This window comes from Ambystoma mexicanum, chromosome 5q, assembly GCF_040938575.1.
Source record: "Ambystoma mexicanum isolate Mex_15411 chromosome 5q, UKY_AmexF1_1, whole genome shotgun sequence".
In the NCBI taxonomy this organism is placed as follows: Eukaryota; Metazoa; Chordata; class Amphibia; order Caudata; family Ambystomatidae; genus Ambystoma; species Ambystoma mexicanum.
In genome coordinates, this window is record NC_090933.1 from 688855212 (window position 1) to 688873235 (window position 18024).

The window sequence follows — 18024 nt, forward strand, 5'->3', positions numbered from 1 at the left end:
CTTAGCCTCTAAATGACGGGCCTCGGACCCGAGTCCGGTAAAAGCCCCCTCACGAACTTACATTCGGTGTCAACAACCTCAACCGAGGTCTCAGGGTGTACCCCAGTGATTTAACGGGAAACTCCAACCAAGGAGTCCTCGAAGCAAGCTCCGGTACCCGATGCCTCAGTAGAACTGGGCCCACAAACAGCCCCCACAGGAGGGGCCTCGGAATGTAATCTGGTGTCAATAGGCCCCTTATGGATGCCCTCTGAGAAAACTCTGGTAGAATTTTTAGGCCTGGAAGGCACCTCAGGGCTAGCCCCAGTAATAAGAGCTTTTGACGCTCCTCCCGGGAAGACCCCGGAAAGGAGTCCCCTGGCCGGGGTGCCCTAAAAAGTAGAGAACTCACTGGGCGTTTCTTTTTTTCGTCAATGAAAGTTTGAAAGTGCGCATGGGGAGAACGGTGAAACACCTCCGCCCACCGCTCCAGACGACGTTGAAGCGCCCAAACCAAAAGGGAGTCGCAATAAAAGCACCAGTCCCACCGGTGGTCCGGACCAAACACTAAGCACAGATGATGGGGATCCGCCCTAGCGAAGCGTCGCTGACAAGAACAACAATTTGGAAAGTCTAGCTGAAACGGCATAGACGGACTACCACGCAACCGCTAGCTAGAGCAAAAGAGGAGGAACTGGAAGGAAAAAATCTTCCGAAGATGCAAGTGCGTCCAGTCCCGAGCGAGCGGGGAAAAGGACTGATGGCGATGCGCTGGGCGGAGCCAAGAAGGGCGGGGTTACGAGGAAGGACACATTTTGGAAAAATGTGATGCTTTTTACAAAGTGCTCCGGTCCCATCCCACAGGACAGAAAAATGTCCCATAAGTATGGAGGAAAGGGGACGGGACGTAGGAGTATGGAGGAGTATGGTTTTTACCTGCTTATTGATGCACAGAAGAACATCTCTGGGAAAGAAGCTTGTACGTGGATAATGTTCATGACACAATAGCAGTTACAGCCTTTTTAAAATCTATTGATTTGAAATCAATTGTCAACCCTTTTGAATTTTTCGTCTGTTGAGACATATAACCCTATAATATTTTAACGATGATATGTAGTAAACATTTCTCAACAATCTAATTGTCTAATATTTCCTTTTTTGGCTTGCTTGTACTATTTGTTTTTTTCTTTTTTTCTTGTGTGTTTTTTGTGGTGGTTTTTTAATTTGAATGTTTTGATTATATCCTTCTGTTAAGTTGTACTATTAACAAGAATTATAATGTAATGTAATATAAACTGTTTTATTAAATGTTTTTGTAAAGGTTTTTTAAACCATAAATACATTTAAAAAAAGAAAAAAAAAGATCGATGTTTATGTATGACTTTTAAAGTTTATGCCGAAATAAAGTATTTGATGATGATCTGTTTTTATATAGCACTTAGTGTCATATTCCTCTTGCTTCTAATTGCTGTTATAATTGAGGTTGTTAGCAAAATTAATGGTACTAAATTCAACAATCTCAGAAGGTTAGAACTGCTGAGATTCAAATGTGTGCCATTCAAGCCGAACGTACATGTCTGGGGCGAGTTTAACTCCCTAAACAACCTTATTTATTTATTTTTATTCATTTATAGCAGCACGCCACACCCTCACGCAGCAGGGCGCTGGTTACAGTAAGTGCGAAGTGACAATCTTCAAAGTGCAAAACCACATATACAGATTACAACATACAGGTGGTTCTTAAAAAGCATACTCTGGAAGAGCCACAACTCATGGTATGGGTGCAACGTTAGGCATACAAATACATGATAGACAAAATTAGGGTAAATGCAGAGTCTGTCAGCCACGCCTCGTGGTACAGGGGATACATCAGGTATGTGGGCAAACATGAATGACAGCACGCGGAGACAAGATGAAGTTATAACAGGTAATTTGCAGATTTAGCATTATGCTGGGAGGCAAAGATAAGGCTTGGCATAGGTAGGTTGCAGGCAACGTTGGTAGGCAGCAAAAATGACAGATTGATTAGGAGCATGTACAGCAAAAAGCAGCATGTAAGTCAGATATGTTAAGTTCGAAGTAAAACCCATGTGCAGGCAACAAGCTACAAAAGTCAAAGTAGGTGGCAAATACAGCAGAAAGCAGCGGCACGTTTACAGGCGAGTGATAGAGCGGGGTTATGTGCACATACTTCAATGATGCGGAAGACTGCCTTGCTGCGTTCCAGGCCCGGACAGGCACAGACAGGCACAGACAGGCCTCAGCCTTTCCCAGCGGCCTTCCCGTGCGGATGATGCCGGCCTTGGCAGTTTAACAGTGTGAGATGAGGCAGTTGTAGCATTTAGATGTTCATTTGACTTGTGCTGGCTACAGGGCATTTGGAGACCATTTGCAATGTTTTCTCCTTCAATCACTTTTGCCCATTTCTTTCTCCTTTCCCACAATATAGCTAGTGGCCTATTATATTTGACATTGGGGTGAAAATCAACCAGTCCAATAACGTGGGAGGCAATTATATTAAACAATCAGAGATGCATGTTCAAAAGCATTTGTCCATGACTACACCGATTTTCAGTTATTTCAAAAATATTGTGCCATCTACCTTGCAGTTACTTATGGTCTGGCACTAACGGGATACGTTTCAGCAATCCCGTTTACTAGAAGTAACAGGTACTCATTAGCCACTACTCGATGAAAAACAGACTGCCATCTTCATCTACTGTTTGTGATTGAAGCTGTGTTGCATTTACATCCACAAGGCAAATCTAAATATATTTGTAATTTAACTGTGGATGAGTGTTGCCTCGTATTTTGGGAGGAATTCCAATTGAATAAATAAAAAAGGTCCTACAATGAGAGAGAGAGAGGCCCAACCACCTGCTACAAAAGAAAAGAATAGTAAACAAAGCAACAAAAAGCAATCTGTGCACAGTACCTCCAACTACAGTGTTCACCATTTCCTGTATAATGTTCTGAACAACATCGTATGCATTCTCTTCACATTCATGAACTTCTCCATCACACAGTTCAATACCAGAATGAAATCGACCTTCGGAAAAAAGAAACACATATTAGTATATAAAGAGCAACGCCATTCTCGCTTTCCAATCTAGCACTAGGGAGAAGCGCCACATAGTTGCGGGGTCATAGCCTGGAGTAGAATCGTTAATGCATGCCTTTCTCTTCGGACCTACATCACATATACTTTAATACCCTTTGTCTTGAAAAAAATGCACATAAAGCAAAATCTCCTTATCTTAGAAAAGTGCTTTAGTGGTCCACATTTTTTATTTCTTAGCTTTATTTCGACTTGTGTCATAAAAGCACAATACGAAGGTTCGTGCTTCCAAATCATAAAACAAAACCCATTGAAATACCAGCAGTATACAGCGCTCCACATTTCTTCTCCAGTGCCAAAGGAAAACAAACTATACTAATGTCATGCAACACTAACTCTTCAAAACTACCTGACACCATTATTCTGGCAACTGCGCAACAACTATTTACTCACGTAAATTGAAACCAGAAGAGACTTTGCACAGCTAAGCAAAAGGTTAAAGACTATCGAAGGTGGGGCATTAACGCATATTCTTCTAATGCTCCATAGTAATACTATGGGAGCTTTCTATTCGAACAAAACCATTCCAGTCCTCTTTACCAATCATAAATCATCGACAGTAGGAATCCCGAATGTTTCTTTATTTGATGATGTCTCTTGGATGTTGAGACCTACTGTTTTGTGGACACCATTCACTACCTAGATGACTAAGGTGAGTCAATTTTCTCTGCATCTTTCAGTCAATCCAGGGCAAACAGCCCCTCCTTTGGACAAAGCATTCAGCTTATAGAGCAAGGGTCTCCAACCTTTACATTAGCAAGAGCTACTTGTAGTTAATGGCCAATAGGTGGGAGCAACTGCGGGAGCTACTGTGGTAGTGATGCCCATGAGCATGAGAATTTGGATCAAGATTTTTTGGGGCGGTTTATTTGCTCTATATATAAAAAAGGAATAACATACTCATTTAGAATGTTATAAATAACTTCAAAAACAAAACTATTTTGTTATTTTGTATTGGTAGCGGTCTCCTAAATGTTTTTCAAGCATATCAGACTGTAGGAAACCAATCAAGTTATTTAATGTGAAGTCTGGCTCTGCACGCTATCCACCAGTGCTCAGTAATCTGGAGTGTAGCGTGAAACAGCAACAGCAGTCGCATACTGTCAAACGGGATCAACGTTTTAATTTCAGGAAGTTCATGTCTGAAAAAGGCATTCACAGAGCTAGGCAATCACACTGACTGATAGTGCAGATAGGCTCCATGGATAGTGTTTGCACCTAACTGCACACCTGACATGGCAAGCAAATTCAGTACAGTTTTTAAAATCTCTCACAACAGACTAAGCCATGAGAGTCACTGCGCCCTTCACAATTGCATCATCTGTAAAAGTACATTTGTTTTTCATCCAATAATTAGCAACTTTGGATGCCAGGGATGCTTCTGCAACAGCATTTGCGTTGCAGCATTTAGTTGGCCTACTTTTTAGGATTCAGCCAACTTCCTTTGGGAACATTATTTTCATAATTTGTATATATTATTGAAAAATGCCTCACAACGTTACTTTTTTTCCACTATAACTTGGGCACCATACATTAAAGATGCACATTTACTTTTTAGAGTGGAAGGGAAAAAAAATTAAAACGCCTGCCCAGTCTGGATGGAAATGGTGCATCTTTTGCCTTTTGTTGGATGCTGCATCTGCATCTACATCCAGGATTTCAAAAATGGTTGTTTATTTCTTTTGGGGCTGCATGTGCAAAAAATATCCGTGTAGTATTTGAATCAACGTGTTAAACAGTTTTAAAACAATACACTATATACCACGTTCTGCTTTGGCAAAAAATACAATTCACTGCCAGTTTAGCATATCCCCAATTAATGTAAATTGCTCACATGCCAAAGCACAGAATTCAGCCAAGGAAAAGTAAGCCAAAGCCTACTTTGTTGCCTACAGCAAGGGGTCAGAAATGCCAGTCAGACAAGTAGATAGAGTTTTTTCACAAGCAGCCATTTTATTATATAAGGGTGTAATAAATGTCTCCCTTTGCCTAACCTAAAGAGGATTTCCCACCTATTAAATTAAGACTAAAGGAAAACACTCTAATAAAAAAGGTATCTGTCCCTCACACTTCTACATACAAAATCATATAGGTATCATATGGCCAATAAAGTTCAACAAAATAACATCTATATTTCAAATAAACTTTGTAATCATGCATCCTTGTAACCAGGGTCGGATCTCCTTCCCCAGTATAAATGTAGTATTTCTCACGTCAAAGTTCCAATAAGTCTTATTGCTAAACACAATTTATCACTCTTCAAAACGATTGTACAAAGTTTCCACAAACCAAAAAGACTTTGTCTTCACACATAGTCAGTTTTCAATGCAACCTCTCCTCTTTGAAGAACAACTTTCACATTTCTTCTACATAAACAATGCTTTGTCCGGATGGATTTAATCACCGTTCATCACAACATACTAGTGGACTTGCCACTTTCTTTCCAGCACAATGCAGTACTTCAATATTTTCATCCTGGTCCACTAACCTGCCAAGACTAACCACTAATGGGCCCTTTCCTGGAATACTCGCCTGCCAGGATAAAACTAACACTACCACAAGTACTCTGTGGTGAGGCTTGCTTCCAACTTGAGAAAAGTCTTTGACTTTTAACAACATTGAGATTCACAACTATTGATGCCGTTTGTTCCACTGATTTATTTGCCACATGCAATGCAGGTTATGTGTCTCTCCCCCTTGATCATTCCTAAGAGGAGGGCTCCTCTCCAGCCACACTTGGGTTCCTACTATCACACCAGTTAACTGCTGGTAATGTCTCTGGTTCAAGTTTCTCTCTTTAGGAAAGTTGTTTCCCCTTTTATTTAGAATTGCCCTACTTTGGCTTAGGCAATGTTGGTTATCTTATTCAATTATTGCCTCTTTTTTACTTTAGCAATGATGGTTATAGCCTTGTTCCATTATTGCCCCCTCTTTACTTGGGCAATTATGGTTACAATCGTCCTCCTCTCGCTTTATCTCAATAGGAGTTTCATGACACAAATGCTCTATTTAATTAGTTTGATATTCAAAACAGTTCTGTGCAACCAGGGGTCCGTTATGGAGCTCCTCAGAGTCACCTAATGAAGGCCATATCGCAGTTCTGTCCCTGCGCGTCCCTCCGATCCGCTGTTGCTGCAACTGCTTCTTCCGTCAGGTCCTGTGCACCTGGCAGCTCCGTTATGACTCCCGCAGCGCATGCCTTTCAGAAAGGGAGCCTCTTGGACTCCTCACATACTCCGGTGAACTCCAATCACCCGAGTAAGACGCCAGACTAGGAGAGCTTTGTCCTCCTACGGGACAGCCATCAACAGTAGCACTTCCCATCATCTGCACTTCAAAGTCTTCACTTCTCCGACTCTCTCAGTACCGCGTCTCGCTACAAACACAGCAGTGGCCCCTGCGTCTTCAACTTTGAGCTTCTGCTGCTTCCACAATTGCGTTTTACTACTACTTCTAATGGCCTGCACCTGAAGGGGCTTTAAACATTTAAAAGTCCCGCTCAGGTGTGGGTCATTAGAAACACTAGACTGCATACTACAGTTCTGCAACTCTGAGCTCCTCTTCCTCGTCCTAGTACCTAATGTTCTTGTTTCTTATGATATCAAAGGCTTCAATTTTACAATAGGCCAATAAGACCATGGGATCATTAGAGGTTGGTTAGCGGGTTCTCCCAATTCTCCTGAACCAAGTCCCCTCCGATGTGATCCTCCCGCAGAACACCACCCCCAGGGTCAGGATTAGGAAGTGTCTGCCTTTCCCTAGCCACATGAGAAGAGTGTCAAGGATTTCACCCTGTCAAGAGTGGCACCGGGCACCCAGGTAGGTTTTGGGTGGCTGTGCTGATGTAAAGTGACAGATAAGCACACACAGCAGGAAGCTCAACAAGAAAGAAGAATAGGCTACACTAGCTGTGAACAAAAAGGGGCAGGGAATACAAAGGTACAAACAAACTGGATTCCCTCTTGGGGTGTATGCAGAAATGGGAAAGTGTGTTCCACGGACCTTTGGAAACTCCAGCCTTCTGCACAGATTGCTATTACAGAGGCCTACTCTGTATGCTCATGGCTGGGAACAACAGCAGTGGGTGTCTGTACCTGAACCCTAAGGCACGAACAAGGTAACAGTACTTCACAAGACTGAAGCCTGTACGGGTCCAGCAGGAACCAAACAATGAAACGAAGTACAACACTGAAAACGCGACAAGGGAAGGGGCCGAGGTTGCCTGCCGGAAACCAACAGTCAAGCTCTGTACAAAGGATTTACATAAGACACAAGTGAAGACAAGAACAGAAATATCCAGGGAAAAGGAAGTCAAAGAGAACAAGGTTAAGAACAGAATCCGGAAGAAAGGAAGGGCAGAAACCTAGTATCTAACTGTAGGGAATGGTGACCAGAAACTGTACACTGAATAGTAGAACAGTAAATCAGGGCTGGAAAGACAAGAGAAAGCTAGCAGAAGGAAATGAATGAAACAGTATAACTGAAATGGATAACCTAAGGGTCGGACAGAAGACTCAAGGAAGAGAAGGAAAGGGATCAAGAACAGGGGGTTGCAAACAAGGAAGAGAGCAAGGGAGCAGTAGCCAGGAAACAGGGGGGCTGCAAACAAGGAAGCAGGGCTGCAGTAATGGATGGCACAAGGTGCAGGCAGACTGTTGTGGACTGTAGTAGGCTGCAAGGCAGGGAGTCCAGAGGAGCAGGTCAGCAAGGAGCGAGCCCACAGGAGCAGGGCAGCGAGGCAGGGAGCCCAGAGGACCAGGGCTGAAGGCAGAGGAGTGTAGCAGGCTGCAAGGCAGGTAGCCCAGAGGACCAGGGCAGCAAGGAGCGAGCTCACAGGAGCAGGGCAGTGAGGCAGGGAGCCCAGAGGACCAGGGCTGAAGGCAGAGGAGTGTAGCAGGCTGTAAGGCAGGGAGCCCAGAGGAGCAGGGCAGCATGGAGTGCTGGAATCAGAAGCAAGATAATACAGCAACAGGAACAGCATACAAATCCTGGCTCAAGGAAAAAAGGGGCTGGGAGAACTCTTGATGCAAGAGACTGAGCTCCTGCAGGCAGCTGCTTAAATACAGCCCTGCCCTGTACTGAGGCAGGCTAATTGGTAGCACCTGGAGCAGCACACCTGAAGGTAATCTGCCTCCTCCCTCTCTGGTCCTGAGAAGGTGGAAGCAGCACTGATCGCTAGGGCTTCTGGGGATTGTGGTTCCAATACTGATGAATGGGAATAGCCAGGAATTTATAACTGTAGCAAGGTGCATAATGGTACATGTAGTTAGCTGAATTAAATAAAGTACCAAAGTCGTACAAATGGAAATTAAGGAGCAAAGTGTGAATAGGGGTTGTTCAGAGTATTATGAAGATAAATGAGATCCAAATAGTCTATTAGTCTATAATGGTTGCCAATGTGTGCACCAGTGGCACAGGCATGACAAAGAGTCCCAGGACGGGGTCTTTGGGATGATCACACTACCCTTAAAAAGGTTTTAGGTCAAAATAATTGGCAAGATGAACATGAACCATGTGGAACCATGTTATCAAGTTATTTGCAAAAAAGTGTAAATCACAGGGCTAAAATATCATTCAGTTTTATAGCAATTACTTGAAAAGTGCACAAATCATAACAACCTAACCAGACAGTATATGAATCGCCATATTAACCTTTGAGCAAAAAATGAGTATGGCTGTAGTGAGGGGTGACATTCACAAAAGATGGCGACCTGTCACCCGTCTGCCATTTATGAAGGAAGCCGTATCGCAGAGAACAGCTTGCATGATCGCTGCCTCTCCCTGCAGGAATCATGCAGGTTATTCTTGTGCATGACCAATGAGCCATGCCTGTCTTGCACATATAGCTCTCTCAGACATATTGAGGTCTCCAGCATCACAAAAATGGTTTCAAATGACAATAATGACCTATTTTTTGATTTGGCATTAACATGTGTTTTACAGTGGTAATTTGAGTGTTAAAAGTGAAACTCTTTGTCTGGAGAGATCAATGCTTATTAAATAAGGATGAATTTAACTTTTTATGTGTAAAACATCCAACAATACAAACACTATATTTGTTACCTACAGTACATAAAGATGATGACAAACCTACAGGTAGACCAATAGTTCGCTCCATAGCTCTGTATGTAGCTTTATTGACCACTGTACATTGTACTGCCATTTGTGACCAGTCTTCCCTCTTAAATTAAAGACACAATGGATGTTTTAAATGGGTTATTCACTATTTCTTGAGAGCCTTCGTCACATTGGATGCAACATTGCTGTACACTTCAATTTCCCACAAAGATGGCATTAACGCTTCGCAAAACCTTCTAAGAAATCGTCCAAAGCACACACTGACATGTTGCTAGAAATTAGTGAGTTTGTACTAGAACATAATTATTTGATTTTCAACAATAGGTATTATTTACAGACAAGAGGAACTGCAATGGGGACACCAACCTACTTATTATGGGTTTCTGGGAAGAATGCTGTATCCTCAATGTGCAGAAGCAGTGGAACAACAATGTTACCACCTGGCTTAGATACATTGAGGATTTATTCATCTTATGGACAGGACCAGAACAAGATCTTAACCAATTTGTCACATTTTTTAACAATGATCTGAATCTTAAATTCACCAGTAACCAAAGTATTACACATATTGTATGAACTCTTAGGCCTTCCCATTAACGTAGAGGATAACTCAGTGCATACTATCATGTACCACAAAAGAAAAACAGCATGCAATTCTATTTTACATGCAATGTGTTTCTTGTGTGAATCACCATGGCCAGCCTCCCCACCAGAGAGCAGCCTCCTGCTGATTGGCCTGTGCATTACTTTCCTGAGCGGAAGACACCAGGCGTAAGCCGGCCCTTCCTGGAAAGGCCCTGAGGGCAAGGCCAACAACTGTCCCGAGCTGACCAGAGCCCAGGGCCAGACCCCCTGCCCGTGCGCCCACTGAAAGTGACGCCTTCTGGGTACGCTAATAGAGGTAACTTTTGCCACATGCTATAGCCTTCAACTGTCCAACTCTCCAACCTCCAACAAACAATCTAATCAGGCATACCATTTGGAACATGCGAAACCTCAACACAGAGCTCCCCCACTCAGATATGCTTTCCATGGCTAAAAAAGTGTGGTGCAATCTACTATGATTTTTGCTGCTTATGTGAATTATCGAATCTAGGTGAAACTCTGCCCCAGACTCATTTTACACTTTGCAGTCTAGTGTGATTTATGCTGCTTCTGTGAATTTCGAATCTAGGTGAAACTTTGCCCCAGGCTCATTTTACACTGTGCAATCTACTGTGATTTATGATGTTCATGGGAATTTTGAATCTAGACAGACACTGCTGCCATAATTGTTGCTACATGCCTGCACACTGTCTCGTAACCCTGATTGGGATTCTCGTGTCTAGGTGAACATTCTGCTACTAAAATCGCCCCGATTTGGTCATCCTTTAATGCACCTAGTAGCCACATGTCGTCTATTTCACTGCTGCAATTGACTACTGCACTTTGCACACAGTCGCCCTGCCTCTGAATACCACTCTTCTCAACTGATAGAATGTTGCACAGTAGCCTAGCAGCCACCCGCCCTCCTATCTGACTGCCGCATTTGATTAATACATTTTGTACCTAGAGGCCCTATTTCTGAATACCACTCAGGTCATCTAAGATGCACCTTGCAGCTACCTGCCCCGCCATTTGACTGCCGCACCGCACCTCACCTACACTATCCAGAATGTACCTACCAGGCATCTACTCAGCACTGCTGAGAGTCATTCTCCACCGTATCCACTCATCCAACTATCCTAGCCCTACCTCCAGCTCTGCCCCCATAGGCACCATTTCCCCACACCATGCAGCCTCTCCACCAGAAATGCCAAATTACGTGCCAGACTACTCAAACTGTAGGAGCCCCTAGCCAGGGACACTATCCAGTCTAAACTGACCAACCGGACCCTGCCCATGCACATGGCCACTCCTACCAACTGCGCCTCAGACACTCCCAAGCATAGCCCAACCAATACTACGACTAAGTACAAGGCTCACAACTTAACCACCATACCTACCGATACCAAAACTATTACCCCATCCATAAGAGGCACGTTAATTAATGCGTGATCTGTAGTAGCCCATGCCTCAGATATAGCAGACCTCATTCTAACAGAAGAACTAGACTTCCTAGCCATCACTGAGTCCTGGCTCCATGCAGCCGCTGGCCCAGCTCTCTCGCTAGCCATACCCGATGACTACACTATCCTCCGAGCGGGTAGAACAGAATCCAGAGGCCTCGCTATAATTGCCAAAACACACCTTAACATCAGACTTGACACCACTAACCACATCCTATCATGTGAATCACTCACAGCTAAGCTCCCCACAGCCAACTCCCAAACCATCACCATCCATCTATTCTACAGACCTCCTGGACCCTTAGGCTCCTTCGAGAAAGACCTTACAACCATCCTCAGCAACAACTTAAAAAATACCTTGCAGAGCCTACTCTTAGGCGACTTCAACCTAGGCCTAAAAGACCCCAAAGACCCCCAGGCGACCCTCATTAACAATACCCTGTCAGAATTAGGCTTTACCCAAAGAGTGTCCACCCCTGCACACAACAAAGAGAACCCTTGATTGGATAGTGGACCACAACTGGCTGGCCTCCGTCACAGCTAACACCCCTCAACTTTGGTCCGACCACCAGCTCCTCACCTTCATACTCGAAGCCTCAAGTCCCATCACCAATAACTTATTAGCCACAGCTATCCCCACTAAAAGCAAGAAAAACATCACAGTGGAAAAACTCATTCCCCTCATTCTCCCAACCTTGAACCAACTCTCAGCTACTTCCAACCCCCACCACCTTGTAGAAAGCTACAACAATAGTATGCGCTCAGCCTTAGACGCTATTGCACTGCTAAAACTGAGAAAATGTAAACCGAAAAAACACTTGAACACCTGGTTCTATGCCCACCTAAAAGTTCTCAGACTAGAGAAACGCAAAAAGGAACAAGCCTGGAGACAATCCCCTACAGACTACAACAAGCTGCTCCTCAACAAAATAGCTTCTGCCTACAAAAAAGAAATCATTATCGCTAAACAAGAATCTTAAAACCAGAGAATGTTACAAGACAAATCCAGCACTAAAGAATTGTTCTCCATTATCAAAGAGCTGGAAACACCTGTCTTAGTGCCAGACATGTGTGAAAGATAAACTCTGGTGCACCAGTGTCCAAGATGCCCTGTCCAATAAAGTTGCAGGCCTTCAAATCAAAATCAATAACAAGAAAGATTCACTAACCAACTCCACTAACTCCACCAACACTCCCCCACACCCCACTCATCAGAACCCTACACCCAACCCACTCACCCACTTCAGCTTCTCTTAAGTCTCCATGTTAGAAGTGGAAAAAATAATCCTCAGCCTTAAACCATCAAATTGCCAGGGCGACCTCTGCCCCTCACAAATCATCAAAGATGCGGCAAGAGACCTTTCACCATTCATCACCAAACTCATTAACGCCTCCTTCTCTTCAGGCACCATCCCTAATAACCTCAAAGAATCCTGGGTCCTCCCTCTACTCAAAAAACCCTCCCTAGACCCTTCTACACCCACTAACTACAGGCCCATCACCACCGTCCCTTTCCTGCTCGAAATACTAGATAAGACAGCCCATCTACAAATACAAAAATACCTCAAACAAAACCACCTCCTAGGAATCCGGCAATCAGGCTTTAGACCCCAACATGGGACAGAAACTGCTCTCATTGATGTCAAGGCCCAAATCGACACTCAGAGATAATGGGAAAACTGCCTTACTACTCCTCCTAGACCTCTCTGCAGCATTCGATTTAGTTGATCACAAAATTCTGTGCAACCACTCAGTGACTCAGCTGCCCACTTCTCCCAAGAAGCCATTGGTTGGATTGAGTCGTTTCTGAGCAACAGATCTATGCGCATCTTCTCCACCTCGGCCTCCGCTGACCCCATCACATGTGGGGTCCCTCAGGGTTCTTGCATCTCCCCCACACTGTACAACGTGTTCACGAAGCCCCCATTTGATGATCTTGACGGTCTGGGTATCACCTACACTAATTGCGCCGATGATACACAGATTCTCATCCCGTTGACGGGAGATTACAACAAGGACACGCCTTGGTGAACAAGGTGTACCTCATCATCCAGGCATGGATGGCTTCCCACAGTCTATGCCTGAATGATGACAAGACTGAACTCATCATCCTTGGATCCACCCCTAATCTAAACAAACTGGACTTCAACTACACCAGCTTTATTATAGATGGCAATCCCATCAAGGTAGCCAAGGAAGTGAAAACCCTAGGAATCTACCTTGACTTTGCCCTCTCCTTCCGTAAACAGGTTAGCTCCATGACCTCCACCACAGCCTACACATGTAAGCTTATAAGAGCAGCCAAACCTTTCCTATCCACTCAGAACTGCATTACCCTAGCCAGAGCCCTTGTACTATCCAAACTGGATTATTTTAATTCCCTTTATGTAGGAGCCAACAAACAGGTAACCAATAAAATCCAGACCCTACAAAATCATGCTCTCAGAGCAACGCTTAGCATCCCCAAGAGAGAACACATCTCTAACATCAGGAGATCCCATAACTGGCTCACAACCACCGATTCTGCTCAAAGTAGCCTCCATAACACACAAACGCCTTAATAATGCAGTCCCCCGCTACTTAGCCGACAGAATAACAAGACACACCCCTAATAGACCCACCAAAATGAGTAATGCTAACCTACTTACAGTCCCCCAGTTCAAACGAACCAAAATGGGCAGCAACAGCTTCCAGGTGAAAGCAGCCCAAAACTGGAACTCCTTACCACCCTCCTTAAGGACACCACAAACCTACCTACACTTTAGACGTAATTACATCCAGCGGCTAAAGAACAATGACGAATAACTGACATCACCTTTGTAATTTTTGTAAATATGTATACTGTGGCTCACTGTATTCACTGCAATTGTATTAACCTATGTACACACTGTAAATTAATGTACAGCACTGTAACCAAGCTGAGAATAACGTTGCTGTTCCTGCACCCTCATACCTTCGGGTCTGGTGCGCAATATAAATAAACAAACTTCTTTCCATCCAAGTTACAATGTACAAAATACTTTCTCACAGCAAGATGTTATTGTTCAACCGAAAAAGATTGTACTCATACACGTGAACAAATTAATAAACGGTTCTCACAGAGCGGCTACAGCAAGAGAAAAGTACAAAAATCATAAGACAAAGGTCAAACTCAATCTAGAGCCACTTTGTTAGAACCAAAAGCCAAAACTAGGTCAGGTTATCCGACCTGTAACTACTTATGGATTACATATAATATAAACGAGGTAAAAACTGGGGACATCTAGTAACCAGAAGTTTTTATTCGTCGCCCCCAAAAACTATTGGTTGAGTGAAAGTACTAGCTCATTGCCTTGTGGATCATGTCCTATCTGTAAAACAATCGTAATCACAAATGTATTTGAATCAACTTCAGTAAAACAGAGACACTACAGAGATAGGATAGACTGCAATTCCATCTGTATAGTTTATGGTCTCATTTGCCCTTGTTCCTTATATTGGAAGCATCATCCGCAAAGACAAAATTTGCATTTGGGAAAACTTGAGGGCAGTCAAAAATGGAGCCCCTTGTGACTAGGTCAATAAACCAATCAGAGACTGCTGGAAGGATTAGAGAGGAAGCAGATGTGGGTTGCTTGGGTAAGGTCAGAGGAGGAGGTGGTAGCCGACCAAGAGACCAGTAGAAAGAAGGATGATTGATTGGAACGTAGAGGCGATGGTTGTGAAAGGTTTGCTATTCATTGGTGAGAGCAAGTGGTACTGATTAGTGAGTATGCTTGCAGAACTAGAGAGTGAGATGTTAGAGGGAGAAAGGGAGAAAGTGGGGTGGAGTGGTAGTAGTGTGAAGGAGGGAGCAGTAGTGTGAAGGAAGGAGTAGTAGTGTGAAGGAGGGAGAAGTAACATTGAAGGGTGGAGACAAGTGGTAAAAGGACAGAGGAGGAAGACACAGGAAGTAGAAGAAGTGACAGTGGGTACAGTTGGGAGCAGGAGCAGGAGAGTAGCAAGAGGCGAACATCAGAGAGAGAGAGAGAGAGAGAGAGAGAGAGAGAGAGAGAGAGAGAGAGAGAGAGAGAGAGAGAGAGAGAGAGAGAGAGAGAGAGAGAGAGAGAGAGGAATAGATGGGTGTGTTAGGCAGAAGGTTGAGTCATGAGTCAGACTGCGTGTCTGAAAGACACTCCCTATGATCCCATTTAATCAACTAACCACACTGATCGTGTAGCATTAGAGCATTAGTGTAGGAAGTGCCTGTGGGAGTTTAGACAGATAATGCATTGGCCTTTAGGTCTTCCCTCCTAGTGAATTCAGAACTTAGACAGTAGGGAGAAATCAGCAGTATATATTAACCAGAGGAGTAGAGAAAACTGGCCCATGGAGGGAGTGGTGCCGAGAAGGAGGGTGGCAGCATTAACACCCTAATAAAACAGTTCAGTAAAACCACTGAGCCGTCTGATAGCTAGAGTATTCTTGCAGCCTTCTGTGACATCATTAAAATCTTGAAAACATTCTTATGTCACAGACTATACATAAAAACTTTGCAACGATGTGTACAAAGGCAATTCTGCAGCCCATTTTGTGACTCATGGTTCCTTTCAGTATTGCAGTGGCGATGCCCAGGTCTGTTTGAGGGACACGTGTTTAATTCAGTGTCATCTTTCACTAATGAAGTGGCATTGGTCTGTCCGTTGTGAGGTGCACATGGTTCAGAGTATCGGTGGAAAGTCTCCACTTAGAATTTTAGTTTTGGTGTGATCTATTCTTTGAGGTGCATTTTTCACTGTCCAGCAGAGGTGATGTCCTGCATGTGGTGCGCCTGTTCCAGTCCCACTGCAAAAGCCACCATTTAGAATGGGGAGCCCTCTGGACAACTGTAACCTCTGAAACCCTGCCCTATATTGGACAAATTACAATTTCACATCATAGTGACAAGGAAGTGCTCCGTAACTGGCAATGGGAACTTCCCCATTATCTTTTAATCCCAAAAAGGCAAGTTTCATGTGCTCAATTCTGTACACGCTGAGTTTGTTCCTGTTCAAATTTTCCACTGCACAAACACTGCATTATGCAAACTACACCCATTAAGGTGCAAATTTCCCTACTGCATAAAAAGCTGATTGTTCTTGGTCTTTGAGTTCCCGGCATATTGCAAGGTAAATGTCATACCACAAAATGTAAAATAATAATTGCAGTAACTCTTCTTAAAGCTGGTTAGATGAGGACTTGAAAACTATTTCTACGTGACGACAGGAGATGAGCATTATGCTTATCTCTCTTTAAGAAATTAAACTACAAATGCCACAAACCCTCTGAAAAAGATGTAGTCCTTTAACGTGAACATGTGCCACTGTTCAAGTATCAGTTGCAGCTCGCTCCTATAAACTCCAAAGACATCCCTCTCTACTCCTCTTTCTTAGCTGTTCAGGTATAGAGAGAGGAGACAGCATATATTTTTAACACCGCCAAACTGGCGTCGCTCCATCCTCAGCTCCCCTCTCTCTCTGGCCAGATGGAGTATAAGGTCTCTGTCCTTGTAGCTTAGCAATTAAGCGATTATTGGCCTGGGGAAATCCCCAGGCTTAGGTCGGGGTGCCAGCGATCGGTGTGCTCTTTCGATCATAAAGAATGGTGACATCACAGGACTACCCAGAAGGTCTTTGAGGAGTTGTTTGACCGCCAGTTCCATCTGCCCTTTTAGTGCCGATTCGGGCACCCCTACAATGCGAATGTTATTTCTCCGCGACCTCGATTTGAGGTCATCGCACATGGCCTTGACCTGTTTTATGTCGCGGACGAGCTCCGTGACCGTGCTCTGCAGGGCGTGGACATTGTCCTCGTTATTTCCCACTCTTTGCTACGTCTCGGTGATCCTGGCCCCATGCTGGTCGAGTTTGGCTCTTAAGGAGGCAACGTTCGCATTAATGTCATTCAATTTTTCATGGAAGGCTGCAAAGTTTTTTGCCATGGATTCCATCATCGCAGATGAGTCAGGCTGGGGAGGTTCCGGCAAGGCATCCGCATCATCTTGTGGTGTGGAGGACGACGCTTGCTCCGCCCGAGGCGTCGCCCTGGCAAACTTGTCCATAGCACCTACTTTGCTGGTTCCCCGCATCTTGTTGGGCATGCTTGTAATAGGGAGTAGTTCCCAAATTTGTCGGATTTGGTGGGGTACGTGTGGTAAGAGGTTCAGGGTGAAGACGCCAGCTAGCAAGTGGTTGTGGCGTGCAGAGAAATGCGCCCCGTGATGCAAGTGTTTGCTCGGACTAGTTGGGGGAGGGCAGCCTGTGGATAGGCAGTGGCGTCCGGGGAGTTGCAGGCCACAGCTGGGCAGAACAGTCATATCCTGGTGGGCTGAGCAAGCGATTCACAATAGCCGGAGGTACAGCAGGCTGTAATAGGGGAGCCTGGAGAACTCTTGGATAGTCCTTAGCGCTGTGTGTAGTGATTGGGCCCACAGAGCGTCATGTCGTTGAAGGAGTGGACAGGGGGGCCACGCAAATGACAAGGTGGTGTGTTTTGGTCTGCTTGCGCTGGTATATGGCGTTAATGCTGACCCAGCCGCACCCGCTCTATCACAGCTCTACCAGAGCAGATTAGCTGCACATGGATGTGCGGGGCCTCCAGATGCGAGGGTATTTTAGTACTGAATCCACTTCTCAAGAGGTCGACATGTATTAGTCCTGACAGCTGTGCCCACTGTAGGGATTTTATTTGCTCCCATCCAGCAGAGCACGGACCTCAGGAAAACAGGCAGCTCACATGCGGGGGGAGCCGGGAGCCGTCCGCGTTTGCTTGGTCCTCAAAGCCGGGCCCCTCCGGCAGGGGCCG

The 18024-nt window shown here is 44.6% G+C and overlaps 1 protein-coding gene across 1 annotated transcript in view; it reads right to left on the reverse strand.

The window, feature by feature from the left end:
* Positions 1-18024, reverse strand: part of ARFGEF1 (ARF guanine nucleotide exchange factor 1) — a 1973034-nt gene that overhangs the window by 1561673 nt on the left and 393337 nt on the right. The window contains exon 7 of the mRNA XM_069621149.1: positions 2915-3028. Coding sequence (XP_069477250.1) covers positions 2915-3028 — 114 coding nt within the window. The remainder of the gene's footprint in view (positions 1-2914; positions 3029-18024) is intronic.